Raw genomic sequence first — 20,462 nt, forward strand, 5'->3', positions numbered from 1 at the left:
CCTCAGGTTAGGGAAGGATTTCTTCAATATGATGCAAAAAATCTTAGCCATAAGTCTCATATATTTAATTACTTTAATAAGAATTTTTCATTAAAAACACAGCTTAAAGGGCCAGCTCTGGTGGCCTAGTGGTTAAGTTCGACATGCTCTGCTTTGGCAGCCTGGGTTCAGTTCCCAGGTGTGGACCTACACGACTCTGTTAGTGGCCACGCTGTGCTGACAGCCTACATGACGAAAAAATAGGGGAAAATTGGCATGGATGTTAGCTCAGGGCGAATCTTCTTCAGCAAAAAAAATCCCACAACTTAAAGAATAGGAAACAACAAGCTACAAACATGAAGAAGATATTTCCAATACACATAACTGATAATGGGCTGGTATCAAGAATATATAACGAACTCCGAAAAATCAAAAATAAAAAGACAATGACCCAGTGGAAAAACAGGCAATTAAATTTTCTAGCATACTTTTCTTTTACGACCATGTGTCATAAACTCTTGCTAGTTTATAGTTCTTGGAGGACTAGAATTGTGTCTTGGTTATCTTTGTTTCCTTACCACCCAGCACAATGCCTGGTGGAAAGAAAATGGTCAACAGATACTCATTGAACAAACGAGCAAACTTGCCATTCTAGAATAATGTAGACTCTGTTAACAAAACTCACCATATGCCCACTACCCTCAGGGTCCTCGCTCACATTCTCAGCTTAAACACCTCTCCTCCTATATTCATATTACCAACTCCTATCCATCTTCGGAAGTCCAGATCATGGTTCCTGTTTATGTCATAAAGTCTTCACTGCCCCTTACATCTACCAGATATTCCTTTGGGACACCTCATGCACTATTGAGTTGTGTTACTCTTTGTTGAATTGTGTTACTCCACATTTTCACATTGGTGTCACTTCTCTCTGGCTTAGATTCTGAACTCCTTGAGGGCAGGGGCCATCCTCTCGTCTAAATACCCAGCAGCTCTATGAGGTGCTCAATTAACATTCACTGGGGATGTTGCATAACACCCAGCAAAATTAATAGCCATCCTTCAAGTTTCAAAATGGCAGAATAACTTGTCTCAGAGAAATATTGGTCACTACATTTTGATTTTTCCCAGGTTCAGGCAATTGAGATCAGGTTACAAAGGCTATGGATATGCTCTATAAGAGACAATCATTGCAAAGAAAAAACAACTTTTTGAAGATTGTTCAAGCACAAATTTTTGACTGGAAAAAGGCAGCAGAGTATAGTAGAAAAAATGGGGGCCATGGAATCAAATATCTGTCTTCAACCTCAGAACCACCCTAGGTGAGTTCCTTAGCTGTTCTGGGCCTCAAGTGTAAGAAATATGATAAAATCCACCTCAAAGGTCACCCAGCAGAGTGAATGGTGTATCGGTGGTACTTAAATTTTGTTTTCCTCACTTCTCTCCTCCCTCTTACAAATAATGCTGTGTTCAGTCAGATTTTGGAGTGTACGTTTTTTAGTTAAGACTGAACCATAAAACCCTTCGATAAACTTTGCTGACAGCAAGTTGCTTTTGCCAAATGAATACTTGCTTCGCATCATCTACCCTGACTTGCTGAAAATTCTTAATTTGTAGAAGGGAAACAAATGACCACAAATTAAATCTCTCTCTCCCGACATGTGTATAGTGCAGCTGGTTGCAATAATAGGAATGTCTCAATAATTTATTTCCCAACTTTATTATGAATAATTCCAAACATGCAGGAAAGTTAAAAATCATGTATAATTATAACCACATACCTCCCACCTAGATTTAACAATTGTTATAACAATTTTCATAATAATAATGCTGAAGTTAATGAGGATATTAGCAGAATTTGTTAAGTATATTATTTCCTGATGATTTGAAGTTATCTAAAACCCACCAACAGAAGTCATCCAAAGGGTTTCTTCACTGTGAACTCTTCAATGAACTTTTCCACACTCATTACATGAGGGTTACTCTGATGGTGAACTATCAAGGAGAACAAAGGTTGAACTACTCTTTTCCATAATGCCACTTCTTGCTCTCTTGACTTAGCTGAGCCTGGGCCTGCTTGCTTCTCTCTTTTCTCCACATGATGGATGCTCCTTTTTGCTTCTGTTTACTCCTTCAAGATTTTCAATGAAACAGTAGAGCTGCCAGATTTAGCAAAGAAAAATACAAGATGCCCAGTTAAATGTGAAGTTCAGAAAAACAATTTTTTCGTATAAATATGTCTCAAATATTGCATGGGACATACTTATGTTACTGTCCCAGATTCGTTTTTGCCCGCCACCTGGAAAGCCAAACACTGAGACGATGAGATTGCAGCAGAGAGAGGGTTTTAATCACAAGGCAGCCATGTGAGGAAGCAAGAGGAGTCTCAAGTCTGCTTCCCCAAAAATGGGGACTCAGGGATATTTATGGGGTATGAGGGAGGTGGTCTGAAATGTGGAGACAGGTGGTTGGGGGTGAGGAGAAGTGAGGTAACTGATGATCTGTACAAGTGTAGTCAGACTCCACGCCTCTTCATAGGATGCATGTCCACAAAATGGTGGCGTTGGCATGATCTGAGGGAGGAGTTTTTAGCTTCTTGATGCCAAAAGGTCGCTTATTGGGCATCTTCATGGGCCCAGTGGATGGGTTGGTGGTCTCAACTGGCCTGAAGTGGACAAAGGGTTCTAATTCCTGAAAAAACCTCTCACACACCCATTACCATGGTGACCCAGGCTCCAGGGAGATGTTATCTATAGGAAACCAGTGGGAGTCAGATAGCATATTGCCTAAACAGCATAGTTAACAATTGGTGGGTTAAACAGCTAAAAGCTACAATCAGTAATTGCAAAAAGAAAAAAAACCTTTAGTTCCTACCTACTTAATCATCAATGGCTGTTTGCTGGTTTCACTTATACTAAAAAGTAATTCATTGTTTATCTGCAATTCAAATTTAACTGGGCATCCTGTATTCTGTCTGGCAATTCTACGAAATGGACAAATCCAAAGAGCTTCCAAGGGGGCTGTGGACCTCTTTGATAGTTGGGCTCTCATGCTACCAGATCTGAAGTTAATATGAGACAGAAGGATAGAGAAAGGGAGAGAAAATATTTCTGTACTACAAATAATAAAGGGCTTACTAAGTTAGAATTGTTTTGAAATAGTTGGGAGCTAGACAGTGAGCCTGAGGTGTGTATTTGTTGGATTTAGTAAATAGTCTGTGGGACTCTGTGGGACAAAGGGTGTGTGGACCTGAACAAATTGAGTAAATTTTTGATTAGGGGTCGAGTCATATGTGAAAGAGTTTAAGGGAGCATATGGCATCTATTGCCACATTCATGCTGTGGAACAACCAGCCATGAAAGGGAGTAAGCACTCATCGCCCACACATCAGAGTCAGCTATGGGGTGGCTATGCGGCCCTGCTGGTCTTGGCTGAACTTGCTCACGTCTGGGGGTCTGACTGTAGAATGCTTTAGGCTGGCCTCAGTTGTGAGTTCTCCTCCAGGCACCTCTCAGCCTTTTCTAAGGCCCATTCAGCTAACAGAGATGTCTTTCTCACGGCAACATTTCAGGCACCGGTCGAGCAAGCAAAAACATGCAAGCCTTTGAGGCCTCATCTCAGAACGGGCACAGCGTCATTTTCACCCCATTCTATTAGTTACAAAACCTGCTTCTATGGGTGGAGAAATAAGCTGTCTCTTTAGTGAGAAGAAATGCAAAGTCACATGGCAAAAGGCGTGGATGCAGGTGAGGTAAAGAATTGGGGCAATCACCATAATCTACCACAAGGGCTGGGTAGGAACATAAACATGAATTGGGAAGTAAAGAAGTTGCTTGTTTTGAAAACTACAAATTTGTTTGGTATTGTAGCACTTTTTCTTCTCCAAGATGAGTAATTTGCAAGACTTCCAAATGAATTTCTCCAGTTTGTGAAGCAGAAATGCCAACAGTTCTACACAAATTACCAGAATGTTTCACAATTCCTCTCGAAATACCTGCAGAAAAGTTCTTCTGAGGGAGCACATGGTGGCATTTTTCTTGCCATAAACAAAATACATCTATCCATATGAAGAGTGTGAGGTGTTAAAGATGAAAACTTGCAGGAGAGTGGTAACATTTAAGAGAAAAAAAGACCAACTGAAGATCCAGAATAAGCAGGTTACTATTTTGGTGTCCCTTGAAATCTAGCACCATTTTCCTCATCATTTGCAAAGTCTGGCTTTCGGAAAGAGCAGACTGGAAATCAGATTGGGATTCTGACACTTGTCTGGTTGAGTGACCTTTGTAAAGTAGCAGTCTCTTTGTGTACTTTTTTGGTTCCATATGTGGATCAAATAGCATAAAAGTTCTGTGTAAACTCTGAAGAACCAAATAAATGAGCTATTTTTTACTTCAAAAATAACCTCAGAAAAAAAGCTTCTGTCCATGGAAATCTTCATTGTGACCTCTAATTGCAAGTTCCCTTTTCTTTCAAGTCATTTATCAAAGTCAATAGACAGTAAAAATGATGTTTGATTCTTGGCTATTTTTGTATTTATTGTATCTACTGGTAGTGGGGAGAAAACGAACTGGCATTAGACAAATAATTGTATTAGTTGGGACTCTTCCAGTTTCCAGTATAGGCAACTTTATGTCTCAGGAAAAAGACTGGTCTCATTCAAGGACTTGGATCAGGTGGCAGAGTGTGGATTCGGTTGCCATGCCTGGTGGCCAAGGCCAGATCTGGCCTTCAAATGAGAGGGAGGGTCACTCTTTAGAAGGATGGCAAGTATATTAAATAAATAATACTTGTTCACTAATAGTAGTATTAAAAATAGGTAGCTTTTTAAAACGAATTATATGCTAGACACTTTAAAAATTCATTTAATCCTTACAACCATTCCCATGAGGTAGGTATATTAATAATTCAATTTTTCAGAGATAAAAAGGAGGTATCTAGAAAATAAGTGATATGCCCAAGATCCCATGACTTGTAAGTGGCAGACTTGTGATTGAACCCAAGTATATTGGCTCTAGCCTGAACTATGTACCACTGCAAGAAACAAACAACAGAAGAATTGGAAACTGAAATATGATAGAGTGGATCTGTCTATGTGTAAAGAAAAGCTCTTCCAGAACACCACTGGTGTAAAAGGCAAGTTGCTAAAGGGTATTAGAGTGTGATTTTTTTTAATGTTAAAAAAAACCCAGTAACAATGACAAAACCTCACAAAACACCAAAGCCCAAAGCAAACCTATAGATATATATTGGATGTAAATAGTACACCTATACAGGGATTCATATCGAACCACTCACAGTGGTTATCTCTCGAGAGGGGACTGAGATGCTGGAGACAGAAAAGAGAATATTTCATTTTGTACCCTACAATTTATATAGAATCTGGAGAATTTTAAAATATGTATTATGAAGAAATAACCTGATGGGGGAAAAAGGAAAAGCAAAATGCCTAGATGCCAAAAATTAAATATGAAAATCAAACTTTGTTTCTAGACCATTCCTGTATCTTAATTTTGCTATTACTTGAGATACAACTGGTGAAAACTACCTGTCACAAATCTCTTTCCCAATTGACTAGAGAGGGTAGCACACGTTTTTCTCCTGAAATTTTGTGGAGAAGGCAGTATTTTTAGAATGTGTGTGTATTAATGGCTCATGTACATATTCCCGAGTCCTATGTGATTTTTAAAAAATATTTTAATTATAAACTATTTCAAGTATGCTAAAATCTAGAATAAAACTACTTTGTTTTCAAGTGGCATGAAATAAAATACTACAAACACAATTGATGCATCCTGTAAATCTCCCCAGTCCAATCCTCATTTCTTCATTCCCACCACCAAACCTGTGTATTTTACTTTCTATATACACAGCCATAACAGTATGCTTAATAGTATCATTTTGCATATTTTGTACTATTCATAACTACTATCATAAAACACACATTTTTCCACAATTTGCTTTTCTTGCTCATTATTTTTGAGATGTATCCATGTTTTCATGCATAACTCTGGTTTGTTCATTTTGACAGTTGTACAGAAGTCTGTCATGTTAATAACTACCAATGTTGAGTGCTGGTGAGGGCTCCTTTCTGCTCTTATACACAAGGCTGTCATGAACACTTTGTATATGTCTCTTCATGCACATTCATAAGTACTTCTTTAAGGTAACATGGTAAGAGATTTTTAATTTTACTAGATATTACAAATTAGATGCCAATGTATTTTCCCACCAACAGCAGAAACACTCCCATTGCTTCACTGTCCTTGACAACTCTTACTATTTTGACACATTTTTGCTAATTTGAGGGTGTGATATGGTACTTCCTTGTGTTTTTACATTGTATTTCCTTGATTATTAGTGAAGAGTATTTTTTCCATATGTTTGTGGCTGTTCAGATTTCCTCCTGTAAGAAATCTTTGTTTTTTCAGTGTGTGCTTATTTCTACTGTTATAGGAATTTTTCATGAGTTATAGGAATATTTACATTTTTATAAATCAACCCTTATATATATTAAAAACATCTTCTTACTTGTGCTTATTTCTCCACTTTTATAGTACTTAATGTACATAAGTTTTAAATTTTAATATAAATTTATCATATCTATTTCTTATGACTTTGTGCCTTAAGCACCTTTGTGTCTTACTTAAATAACTTTTTCCACATTGAGGTCTGAAAGCATGTTGAATATATTTATCTAAGTTTTAAAATATTACTTTCAAAAGGCATCTTTAATCCAATCCAGATATATTTATGGTTTGAGGTAGGGATCCAGTTTTTTTTTTTTTTTTTACCAAGAGGAAAATCAATCATATAAACACCATTTTTCAAAAAGCCAGTCCTTTTCTACTAGTTTATAACGACACAACTGAAGTTTCTATATAAAAAGGTCTCTCCAAGTCTGATTCAAAGAAATAGCATCAACAGTTAACACTTAATGTGCACTTGCCCTGTGTCAGGAACTAAACCAAGCATTTTACATGCTTTGCTCATGCATTTTGGAGTTGGAATGCCTCAGCTGAAATGTATACTGGGGAGCTCTGGTAAATGGTAGGCCTTCCTATTACTTGTTTGTTTACTGGCTGATAGAGCTGTGGTCGTCAGGTCAAGTACACAAATATGCTGGTTGACATGAACTGCATTTAAAAAAAAAGCATCCCAAATATATAACTTGCTTTTATTAAACAGGGCAAAAGAATCAACACATTTTCCAAAGAGACAGATATCCCAGTAGCTTTAATGAAAACCAGCTTAACATCAGCTTGTTTGACAAAGCTTTTAGAATAAGTGAGCAATTAAATTCTTAAAGTAGGAATAGAACATCAACAAGCTCTAGACCCCAGAACAACAAATTAGGCATCGTTTTGCTTAGCAGTTTTAGCTTTAATGTAAATATATATTATTATTTAGAATATTAGCATCCGAACTACATAGTAACTTTATCATTTTATTTTAAGTAAAACCAGGATTTCTGGAACCTCCAAGTAGTCTTTAAAGTTTTCCAATATGGACATAAACTAACCCCTATTCCTCTCTATATATTGAATGTGAAACAGTTGTCACAATATATCAACATTTTCACAGGAAGATTTTTAAGGCTTCTGGCACATAAAATGTGTAATATCTGTGTGACAATAATGTCATAATTATATACAGAAAATATTTAAAATTCTCTTTGTGCAACTTAAGTTCTAAAGATTAAAAAACAAAGTGTTCCACGTTGATAAAATATTAAAATATTATGAGCGTCCTATAAATTTGACACTGATCTTGTGATTACATAAAGAACGTGCAAGATAAGACTTGCATGCTAAGTGATTCATCACTGAAATTAACTGTGGAACTGAATATACTTATTTGATATCATTAGTTTTCTAGATCATACTTTCAGCACAAAACAGGCTTTAATATAACTTATAAACGTTTCCAATTAAACTGTGACATTGACGCAGCCCGCGTCAATCTATGTTTGCCTAGTTATTTATATGACATACAAATATATGTCTATGAATCTTAATTTATCCTTTTGTCTAAGTCACCATTGTAGAGAATGTGTCAATAAGTAAGTGGAATCAACAAAAGGTGACTATTTCTCATTTGAAAAAAATGAAAGTCATTAACACCTTGTCTTAAAGATCTAAAGCAGCATAATCAGCTCTTAAGGCAAAAAAGGCCAAAAATATTATTATAAATTATAAACTCTTGTAATTCTTTCTTTTGGCATTAAAAGCCACAGCACAAATTCTTACACTTTAATAGATAATATATTAGTGTACATCTGAATATACATTTGCCGACATTCTCCATCAGTATGAAGCTGTTCTGTGAAGTGGAGGTGGAGAAGGGCAGGGCAACATTTAATGGGCGTCCTGGGCATCAGAGGACATGGAACGGCTGAGTCCTGACCTCCCGTTCACAGATATTGTATTTGATGGAACAGTCACCTGAGAGAAAGAAACATACTTTGCACCCATCAATTTAAAACAGGACAGCTATCTAATTTTCAATTTTCAACAGTTACCACATTTTAACTTCTGTTTAATTGTAAATGCTAACATTTAGTATTTTTTATTCAATAAATTACAAATAACGAGAATAAATGTTCATTCTACCATGAAATTAAAAACGAGCGAGTTGTTATTTCCACAACAAAGTTAAGTAATCCATTAACACATCATAGTCTTTACAAAATGACCAAATCAACTCAAAGGACAAGAACACAAACAGACTGCAGGCAAGCTGTTAATGACATTTTTAGCTACACTAATTCTGGCTTCCCAGAATGCCTTGGAGAATGTAGAAAAATAAAATGAATTCCACATAGCAATGAATTTTACAATTTTTGTACTGATAGTATAAGGAATTGTTTTTGTTTTCTTTAGTAAATAAACTCCTAAGTTCCAAAATTCTATGGCAAAGTCTCCTCTTTGCAAACTGTAAGTGAAAGAAAAACACTAATATAAAAATTTTCTAAATAGCTTGAAATTCCAATATTATTTAGAAGAATATAAAGAAAAATCACCTGGATTCTGAATAGGAAATAGGTATAATATTTAGAAATATTATACATAACATATAAGGACAATATATTAAGAAAAATGGTTTATCTCCAGATTATAATCTGACTAGTTTAGATTCATAATTAAAAACAATCATCTTCTCATAAGTAGGGAAGTGAAGTAAGAAAGGCCACAGATTCTGCCTAGCAACAGAGGAAGTTAGCAAAACAGAAAACAAGATTCGCAAATTTAGTTTGGATTTGGTTTTCTTGTGCTTCATTTCTTGCCTTTTACTAAATGAAGATTGGTCATCTAAACTAAGCAATTTTCTTGACTGTCTTATCAATCTAGGATGGAGTAGAATGGTTGATACCATCCACCTGAAATAAATTCCTAACATTCCTAAGAATTCCAGGGGAAGGAAAACTCATGTGCATCCTGTTTAGCATTCAGGTGGAATTCTTTCCAAGTAAAGCCAACAAACAATAGACAGGTAAGAACTTTTCACTGTGTAATCTGGTCTGAAAAGTCTCTGTATGTAGGAGTTATTTTTGTAATCCTTGCCCAAATTGCAGTTCTCCTAATTCTTTGTAAAGTGAAAGAGAGAAAAGTTGTTTTAAGCATTTTAAAAAACATACTGATGGCTCTAAATTTCTACAAGTAAAAGATGTTCATTGCAGCATCATTCGTAGAATGAAAAACTAGACTCTAGTTAAATGTCCACCAATAAGGAGCAAATAAGCTACAGTTCATTCATATAGTCGAATGTTACGTAGTCTTAAAAAAATAGCACGGATATATATATAATAAGATGGAAAGCTTCAGAGAGAGAGATGTTTATGAATGATTCACAGAGGATTCTATCTTCGTAAAATAGTAGTATGTAGTTTACATACTACAAAAGTGGTCTGGAAGGTTACACTATAATTTATCAAGAGTAGTTACTTTGGGGGGAAAGTGGTATTTTGTTTGATATTTAAAAATTTGTTTACTAAACTTTCAAACATGAGAAGGCATCGTTCGAAGACTCATATAAATTCTGTGAGGTCAGAGAACTTGTCTATTTTAATGCCACTTTATTCTCATGTTTATTTTAGTGCCTGGCACACTGTAGATCAATGAATACTTCTTGAATGGAATATGGTTATTTTTTACAAACATTTATAAAATAAGAAAGTATTGCTAGAATTTTTTGAATAAACATACAATACTTATAATAAAGATCTTTCTTAAAAACAGCGTTTCAGGATTTACTGATAGGAGCATCTACTAGTTGACTCTCCACCCTTTAAGTTGAAAGAATCTTCAGGAATATTCACACAGCTTTCTGATTTCCATCAAGGAGTGTTAACTATGAAACTATCATTTATTTTTGCTTTAAAAATATATGGAAAGAACTGCCAACCTGAAACCCTTAGATAATTCAAATTCAAACCAAGGAAATATGAATAAAAGGCAGACCAATTTAAAAAACAAAACAAACCAGCAAGATTCTGGGTGACTTATCCAGTTTTTTTCTTCCTTCCAGATTTCTATCTAGCCAAAGATAAGTTTTACATTCTGAGGAAACACTTATTATCAAGTACTAAATTATCATTCATTAGTGTATTCGCAGACTTTATTTTTACAAACCTATATTCGACTTGTAATCGTGTAATAATCTTTAGTAACTCAAGCACCGACAAGAACTTTCTTGTCTAGTCGACAATAAAGGATTACTTAATCTGCCTTATTCTCTGAAAAACAATTTGCTGACTCACATATAAATCTTGACATCAAACACGTTTCATAAAATACTGAGGTAGATTTATTAGTGCTTCTGTGAAGACAAGACAAATTTCTGTGACTACATGGGGGTCAAGCAGGGGTAAGGTATGGAAAAAACCTTAAGAAACGTGAAAAAACATAGCATGCTCCTGACTACATTTACACTAGAGCAATCAACTAGATAATTGTTCTAATGTGAACCAACTATTATAATGAAGGTTAATTGCTCGGGTATGAACCAGAGCCATAAGGCAGGTTGGTACCTGGAGTTAAATTGAACATTTGGGTGCCAAAATGTAGGCAAACACAGAGCCAACTTTCTGATGAACAATCTAAACCAACTGTCAAAATCACTGGAGATTTTATTTGGCACTGTAACTGCTGTTCTATAAAAGAAATGTTAGAATTTAAAACAAACCAGGAGAAATGTTCAGTACAGGACAGAAATTTGGGACTTAAGCAAAGATCACAAGAAATGAGAGTCTTCTTGTGTCCATCTTTAACCACTTTTTTCCAATATTTTGAAATACACGTACAGAAAAATGCACTGAACTTAAATAAACAGCCGAATGAAAACAAACACAAACATGTATATAACCCAACACCCAGGTCCAGAGACAGAGTACCTCCAGCTCCCCACGGATCTTGTCTTTAGTTAAAATTTTGACATTTTCTTCATCATGGATTTTTACATTAATTTGGACATTTAAAAAATACTGCCTTAAGATTTATCTTGATTACCTAGTTTTTTTTGGTTCCCTGTTAAATTGTATGCCTGTCCTGCTCCAATAAGCCCCTAACAACCCCTTTTCTTCCCCTCTGGAAGTAACCACTATCAAGATTTTTATAATTATTTCATCATTTTTAAAAATAACTGCTACCTATGCATGCATCACTAAAGAATATAATTTAGTTCTGCATGCTGTCAAACTTTACACCTATATTTTTATATGTCTCTATCTACATTGTTGCATTTAGCTGTATTTTGTCCAATTTATTGCTAAATGATTGTTTATTCTTTGAATATACTATTAATTCTACTATTTTTGAATATTAAGGGTATATTTATTTGGAGCTATTACAAACAATATTCTAGGATATTCTTTTAATATGTGAGTTCTGGTACACAAACACACACCTTTTTAGGATATGTAACTAGAAGTGAAAATGCTGATCATGGAGTGGGGATATTGAGAACTTTAGTAGACTAGACCCTGTGTCCATTTTTAGTGGGAAAAAAATGGAAATGTAACAAATTTTCATTAAATAAAATTTAGGAGCTGGCCCTGTATAGACTTATAGACTCAGAACTATCAATAACCTCCTACTGAAAGAGAGAAAATTTAGACTCAATAGAACCTAAAGTAATGAGTTATAAACAGGATACAATTATAGGATCATCATTTAGGGCCTGTTTTCTGTGTTGATCCACATCCAGGCTCATTCTGGAAGCAATGAGTTTTATATGTGAAGAGACTGCCAAATCAGGGCCCATAACACACCAAGCATACAGCTGCTTGCCTGTACAATTCTGTTGGCCTAAAAGGCAATTCCAATTTAATGCACTGTTTTCTGCACTTAATTCATTGAAATGATTAATCCAGCCACTGACAGTACAAAGACACTGCTATTAGTTTCTGTGTAGGTACTCGGTTCTTGTGCAGGCCTGATGGACCACTGTTTCTCAGTCCCAGGCTGCAAACACCCAGAAGGCTGAGGCTTCATTTTACGCATTTTTGTAGCCCTAGTATCTGGTACAATGCTTGGTCCTTATGTGCTTAAAAAAATGCTTGTCAAATTTATAGACTTGATAAAAAGCTTTAGATCGGAAATGATTGATTTCAAATTTGTCCTTAATTTACAAGATGAGAAATAGAAAAATTTTTATAAATGAGAATGTGTGATTAACAGGGGCATATTTGCCCACAAAAATATAAATATTGTGACCTGTGAGGTACCAATTTTAATATTTAAAGCTATACCAAATTTTTTTGCTGCCTGGCACCTAAATTCAGACTCTACAAATAATCTACAGAATTCAAACCTAATCCCCTGAATTATTCCTTCGTGTTTCCTCCACTCCAGACAGCACGCAATATTTTGCCTTGTCTCCATGTTTGCCCAGATGGGAGCGCCAAGCCCTCCGTGAGGACGGCTGTCACTCATGGCTGCATGGAAACACGCTGCAGAAACTGGCTGGTGTGGGCGAGCCTGGCTGATGTAGATGCGTCCGGGGGCCTTCCCCTTTCTTTCTGCCTTTGCAGCATTCCTGTTCCTTCGTGGATTTCATTTCTGTTGAGCTCAGTGTTTTACTCAACAAGTCTCTTACTCTTCTCTAAATATAGCTTCTAAAATGATGAGGGAAGGAATTCACAAAATGAAATGCCTAGGGAGTCAGTGGAATAATGAGCACTTTTCTTGTCTTGGGTGTTGAGGAACTGGCAACCAAGACAACTGAGGAGAGAACAAGAGAGACATTTAGGGAGACTACAGGCCCTGGGAAGTCCAAGTGATGACGCCAGGCTTCAGGCTTCCCCACCTCCTCTCTCAGTGGATGCCGGTGACAGAGGGAGGAAACTCAGCTGCAGAGTTCCCTGAAAGAATTGGTGGGTGTTTGCCCCAGAAGCAGCATACCTGGTCTCCTGAAGTTCTGCTTCCCCTCAGTTAAGGAGGAGCCAGGCAGCTCTGGCAGGGGAGGATTAAGACTTGAATTTCTGCATTAGGTCTCATCTAAATTCTCCAGATTTCCCCTACATTTTTTGGTTTAACCTGTAAAACTTCCCCCCACCCACAATCCCACATAGGGTAGTAACTTTGATCGCTGTAGGAGTGATGACTGAAAACTTGCAGGCTCCTATTGCTAGGGCAGTTTTTCTGAAATAGGGAGGGATTTTCTTTCCAAAAGAACCCTTCTTGCTGTGCTAACATAATTTCTTAAAAATAAGAGACCAGGGCACTCTCTCTATATAGTTACACAATAATGAGCAAAACTCATGTTCTGCACCTGGCCCGTGTTGCGGAAAATAGACCTGACACATTTTTAACTCCATGTAAGACTCTGGACTCTCTCAGCTGATACTTCTAAAATGACCCCGACATAAAAAAATAACTTCTGGCATCTTCCCTATTCAGATTTAAATGCCAGAAAACAATTTCCCCTAAGTATTAGTTTGACAATGTTGAAAATAAACCTACTGTCACCCATCTGATAAAGAAAACTTACCCTTTTCAATTTGGCAGCAGCCTCTCCAGAACGGATTGCCGTCAGCAAACTCTGCCGGACCTGTTCTGGGTCAGAGCTTTGGAATGGTAAAGAACTTTGTCTCTTAAGGGTGAATGATGGGCAGTCAGTCAGAGATGGTATTTGGGAATTCTGTTCATTATGTGCAGAGTTATTTTCCTATAAAAATAATGCAAAATATTTATATGAATACCAAGTGAAGAATGGGCCAGTTTTCAAAAATTTTCATTATCAGTTCTTAAAGAATCACCGTTGGCCACACTGCTGTTCGAGGCACAGCTCTGTTTCCTCACTCACTGCATTATGTCTGCTGCCAGGACTCAGTTGGAAGATGAGCACATTAACTTCCCTTCTCTTGAACTCAGGGGGCTAAGGAAGAAAAGTGGTACCTCTCTTTGTTTCATGAACACACGGGTAATTTTAGTGTCCTTGAGTCAAATAATGCTAATTTCTCTAATGGAGTTGCCTAGAAGAGCCAAATTAATAATAGAAATATTCCACAGACTAAAAAATAACCCCTTTTCATAGTTCCAACATATTAGGTTGTGAAATTATTATTTTTGAAGGAAAAAAATGGACAAATATTGGCAATTTCATATTGGTTGAATTTAGCATATCTTCTAATCAAGGAATACTAATTACTATGCTACACATAACAGCTTATTTTGCTACACATAATAGCTTATTTCTGGAAGTCACAGGGACCAAGTGATGGCCATATTTTCTAAAATATGAGGAATTTCCAAATTGAAGAATCAAAAAATTAATTAAACTTCTTAGCAAAGAATATTTAGTAACTGATTTAACTGGCAACTGTTATCAAATAATCTTAAAAATGTCTTTTTCAAAGTGCCAAATATCCTTACAAAAGATGAGCTAAAGAGAGCTCAGGCAATGGCTCAAAAACTGTATTTTCTAAACCCAGCTTCCGTTGTTTAGGAATGGTATTCCATTCCAAGAAAAAACACAGGCTTTGTTCCCAAGTAGAGAATTAATCTCTCTACCATACATCTCTTCCTGACATTATAACAAAGTAATAAACATAAATGTGAAATATATGAAGAAATATTCTACGAGATAAATATTGCTTTAAAATTATGGAAAAATCTTTACTTGGCAATATGGTTAATGTTCTGTTACTCTAGAATGTTTGAAAAAGTAATATAAAATACTTCTGGATCTGTCACACAAATATGAACATATTCTTTAAACACTATCAGAGTAAAAGTACACAAAGCATTTTTTAAAAGTTGCATGTGGATTATCATAATTCATACTGTGAATTTCATCTTCTCCTTTGACCAGACTATCTCAACCTAGGAAATTAGAACATTCAGTCAACTGAACACTAAGTCAACAAATCCCTCTTTTTGTAAATTATTACAGCTACATAGTGGTTAAATGATATTTTGGCCAACATACATATAACTGGAAAAGTTGACATTGAATTAACAAAGTGGGAAATTACGAAAATTACATATTTAAACTCTGGTTTCAATTTAAATTTACATGTAAAAATGTTTGGCAAGCTGAAGTTGAATGTATAGGATAGAAAATGCATAGCTGAGATATGTTTGGTTATTTTATCTAGTCTTTGACACTGCTTATGTTTCTATGTAATTGAAACTATTAATCTTGCTATTATGTAGAACTGGAGAAGAAAATCAAGTAAACTAGAACATCCAGAAAAGTTATAAACAAATTGAGATAGCAAAACACAGGAAAATATAGAGTCAGAACTACAAACTAGTACATTATACAAATGTATGAGCAAAGAAAAGTTAAAATATTTGCTAAGGATACAATTATATAATGATGACCTTATAGTAATACCTGATCAAGTTATGTGAATTACAATAATTCTGAGAGTGAATAATCGGATTCTATGTATTACCACTCTTTTTTCTTACAGCAGCTCAATATTAGATTAATATGAATTCAGAAATAAGTAACAGACATACCAACAAGCTTGTTCACCCCCGTTTAAACCATGTTGTATATGATGCCCTTATTAATTTTTTTTGTGAGGAGGATAGGCACTGAGCTAACATCTGTGCCAATCTTCCTCTATTTTATGTGGGATGCTGCCACAGCAGGGCTTGATGAGCCACACTAGGTCCATGCCTGGGATTGGAACCTATGAACCCTGGGCCAGCAAAGCTGAGCACTGGAACTTAATCACTATGCCACCAGGCTGGTCTCCAAGAATCCCTTATTTTTAAAAAGGTAACATTTACCTTATCACTGACACCTAGTTGTGGGATGTCCACAAATTTATCTACAGAAGGAGTCTTCCCTTCCTCTGTGTCAGCTGGAGGTTGGTCCAATGCACCCTCACTGCACGACTCTGTGCGTGATTTGCTGAAAGACTGTGACCGTTTCACTACAGCGAGGGCAAACGGTGAAGGAGCAGAGCTGGAGTAAGGTCGTGGGGCACCAAAAGTTTTCAAAGTCTTCAGATTTAGTGCAGCTAATTGACTCGTGGGAAGAGGAGTAGGTTTCGGAGCTACGGGAGGAGGAGAGGTTTCAGGGGGCTTCTTACTGAGGATGTCATCATCAGTGTTTTTAGTGTGGGGCTGTGGAGAGTGAGCTGTTTTACTTAAGGGAGAAAGAGTTTGCTCTGGAGGAGGTATCATATCTCTTTCCACCTCTTTCTTTATTTGTTCCTTTGGAGTAGGATTAGGGGCAGCATGGATACTCTTGGCAGCTGCAGATGTCACATAGTGACCGGAAACTCTTTTTTGCATCTGCAAGAAAAAAGAACTTGGTTTGGTCTGGGGATTTGAAACCCGAGATTTAAGTTTTGACTCCAAAATGTTGTTTATATCTTCCAAATTCGGTGCAAAAGGAGCTGTGCCAGTGTCTCTTGTCATTCTGGGAGTAAGTTTCAGAGGGTTCGCCGTGGTGCTGTGGGGTGAGCTCTCCATACTGTGCACCTGATGCTCTGTTCTCGGGGCAGGCTTCTGTCTAAGGGCTGCCTGTGGCTCCTTTGAGCTTTCAGAAATAAGATCTTCTGTTTGCATTGCCGTTTCTCTCACATTCTCATGAGGGTGCTTTTTTCCTAAAGTATGTCTGTCCTGATCATCCTTATACCCTATGGTTTCTGATTCCCAATCTTTCAATATTTCCAGGGATTTGGGAGGCACTATTTTATAAGTAGTCATCCCAATTTTGGGTATGTACTCTCTTGTAATTTCATTTGAAGGTTTTGGCTTGGGATTGTAGTCTTGTCTGTAATGTGGATAATTCTTTATATAAGATGCAGTTGAATTTTTATCAATCCCATCGACAGGAGACAAAAGACCATCATTACTTTGTGCACAAATTGGATCTTTGATGGTGAGTTGATCTTCTGAATGTACAGTTAGAGGGCCCTGACTCCTGAATTCTCTTGAGAGATCTATAGAATCTTGTGGACTTGAAGGTGAGTGTTGAGTTGATTTGTTGTTACTTGAAGTTTGCATGCTTTCATCAACTTTGAAGTCAGACAAATTATGATCTTGGTGATTCCCATCAAAACTGGTACAGGAAGGCGTTGTCTGAATTGCTGCATCTTGCATTTTTGTCTTTTCTGCACTGGGTTGATTCAGTTTTTGATCTGGTACTAATGAAGCAGCTGGATGATTTTCCTTGTAACTTCTAGCACCATCAGTTTTATGTGCCTCGTAGTTTGATAGTCTGTCAACTTCCATGTCCACATTGTTATTTTTGGCAACACCTCCTGCACTGATTTCTTTTCTCCACACTCCATTTTTCATATTATCTTCTGTGTTCATTGGAATGACAACTATTTCATTTTCATCTACTGAGAGAAAAAAAATGTCATCAAATATATGAAAAAGTAGAAAAATCTCAAGTTTTCAATGCCTGTCTCCCTGAAACTGACACAGTTAGTTTGAATTCTACGGCCAATTTTCAGCTCATTAATTACACAAAAGCAGGTATTGGCATTTAGAGAAAACGACATGGGCTTTGGTATCATAGAGACCTTGGTCTGGAACCCACCTGACTAATTAGTCTCTGTGGCAACAAAATGTTCCTTAACCCCTTTGAACCTCAGTTTGCTCGGATGTAAAAAGGGGAAAATATGTATTATATTTTTTTATATCACTTACATAACATGCTTTTATGATAGGATATTACCCAGAATAAGCACTTCATAGAAGATAGCTATGTTTCTTATAAGATTTAGTATTTCGGTCATTGTTAAGAATGATGAAAGAAATTGACAAATTCAGAAAATGTATTTTGTATTCTTCTGGGTTTTTTTCCATTTTGATTCTCCCTCTGTCTTTTCTATAGCCCCTTGTATTTATATTTCATACCTAACATTAAAACGGAAACAACCCCAGCAAATGTTATCAGTTTGAATAAAGGGAGATAACGGAAACATTATCTTTAAGAATCTCAGATGATTGTCTTGTTAATTAGGTATGCCTGCTAAAGAGCTTTAGAGGACTTTGTTTTTAGTCATAATATGGGTGATTTCAATTACATAAAAACAATCATGTGGGTTTTGATTTTTCTCTGTGGGAAAAGATATCCTTATTCTTCTCCTGTCAGAAGCCAAGTAGAGAAAATGACCCGCCTGTCCCCTGCACTACTTTTCCTCTTCATCCTAATTCAGACCACCTGAAAATGAAGACCGTCTGCCAGTGTCCAGGTTAACAAAGCAGCAGTTGCCAGCCAACAACATGATAACAAAGAATTGGAATGAGGCTTCTGGAAGGAAACACAGGTTTACTGAGTGTGCACCATGTGTCTGGTACTGGGCCAAGTGATGTCTATAATGTGCTCCTCTAGTCAATTGCCCTGAAGAACCATTTCTCCTAAATGACCAACTAGCCCTCATCTTCAAAATCCTTAGCGGCCTCCCCTTTCAGCTGTGTAATTTGCACAGCATGAGCGAAATGCGCGCCTTGGGAGTCAAATTGGGAAAGAAAGTCAAGTATTTCTCTCTAGTTTTATCATCACTCACTTTCACCTATAAGATAAAGATCAAGTTCACTGCCTAAAATGTCATGAGCTACTTAAAATAGTTCCTCTGTTAAAAAAGAAAAAAGAAAAATATGCATGCAAAAAAAAAAGTCATGTTGCCAGGTAAATTTGTATACAAATAATTTTTGAAAATATCTTCATATTTTTAAACCCTGCCTAATTGTACAACAATTTGGTCATAATAGTTATACTTTATATTATGCTGCAAGCTCCCTATATTAAACATATAATTTAAAACAGAATTCATTTTTATTCCCAAATAAAATGCAAATGATTATCAGGATATGTATTGTCTGTATGAGTGACTTCACTCAATGACTAATAATTACCAACTTTTATAACTTATAAAATTAAGGACACATGATTAGGAACCATGGAAGAAGTACATTTCTGCCTGTGTGCTTATTTACTTGGTTTATAAGTATTTTTAATATCTATATGAAAAGTGGTGCTCTTAACACTGCTATGAGTACAAAAGAATATAAGAAATGGTCCTTGGCACCAGGAAATAGCCTAAATGCATTTCCTTCTCTCTTGTTTATTTCTTATTTCACTGAATATAGGTACACCCCAGCTATACAATAGAAATGTTTTTCAAAAGGAAGTAAATCAATGTAAAAATATATTTTAAACTGAATCCCCTGTAACAAACCCTAATTTATTGGTTTTAGAGCTCCAGTTTTCTATTTTTCATATTTTCGGTGGATTACACCTACTTTATCAATGTCTAACTCTGAATGTCTCAACAAAATTTCATGATTATTCCCAACGATTGTCAGGCCTGGAAAGCTAGAATCACTAGTGAATTCATAGCTAATCCATCCTCATACATGCCTGATAATGATGTTAACCAAATGTCAATGAATGGTTAGGCCATTTTCCAAGAATGGCCAGTAGAGGGAGAAGGTATATTTTGTACTATCCTGTCCTTTCCCTATTATGACACCAACACCTACAACCTGACGAAAGGATGATTTAGGTAGGTACACAGGGTAGGTAAAAAAGGAAGAGGAAAACAGAATAAGACTACTTTAAGGATAACAGAAACTATTTATTTTAAAGATCACCTAGAGTTGACAAAGGTCATTGCAAATCAAGTGCAAATCAAAATAAATATTATTACAGAAATATACTTGTGACCCTAGCATTAACTTGATGCCAAATCTTAGCAAAAATGATTCAATTTGACTATGCTTTTAAGAAGAAGGAAGCAGCTTTTAATTCATTATTTCTCAATAGAAATGCTATTGCCATCATAGTATATGTTGTGAAAAACTGAATCAAGAGGAAAAAGAATGGGAAATTATATACTTTTAGGCCTTCTCAGAGTTGTATCTCAAGACAGCATTGACCATGGGAAAAATGAATCAGACACATACATATTCAAATTAACCAACACATACTATATATATAAAATGAGATATACCTGTATATCCACTTCTCTATTTGTTTGTGACACTGAGATAATCCATGTTTTATCT

The 20,462-nt window shown here is 36.1% G+C and overlaps 1 protein-coding gene across 21 annotated transcripts in view; it reads right to left on the bottom strand.

Moving 5' to 3' along the window:
- Positions 1–1,695: 1,695 nt before the first annotated feature.
- Positions 1,696–20,462, bottom strand: part of COBLL1 (cordon-bleu WH2 repeat protein like 1) — a 166,045-nt gene continuing 147,278 nt past the window's right edge. For 10 of the 21 annotated variants that reach the window (XM_070508013.1, XM_070508008.1, XM_070508006.1 and 7 more), the window contains 3 exons: positions 16,221–17,788; positions 13,966–14,142; positions 1,696–2,138 (listed from right to left, as the gene is read on the bottom strand). In XM_070508013.1, coding sequence (XP_070364114.1) covers positions 2,037–2,138; positions 13,966–14,142; positions 16,221–17,788 — 1,847 coding nt within the window. In that variant the 3' untranslated portion in view covers positions 1,696–2,036. Of the gene's footprint in view, positions 2,139–7,134; positions 8,421–13,965; positions 14,143–16,220; positions 17,789–20,462 lie in introns of those variants that run through there. The other 11 variants (XM_070508021.1, XM_070508015.1, XM_070508010.1 and 8 more) reach the window with 3 other exon arrangements.

This window comes from Equus asinus, chromosome 4 (assembly GCF_041296235.1).
Source record: "Equus asinus isolate D_3611 breed Donkey chromosome 4, EquAss-T2T_v2, whole genome shotgun sequence".
NCBI classification, from domain to species: Eukaryota; Metazoa; Chordata; class Mammalia; order Perissodactyla; family Equidae; genus Equus; species Equus asinus.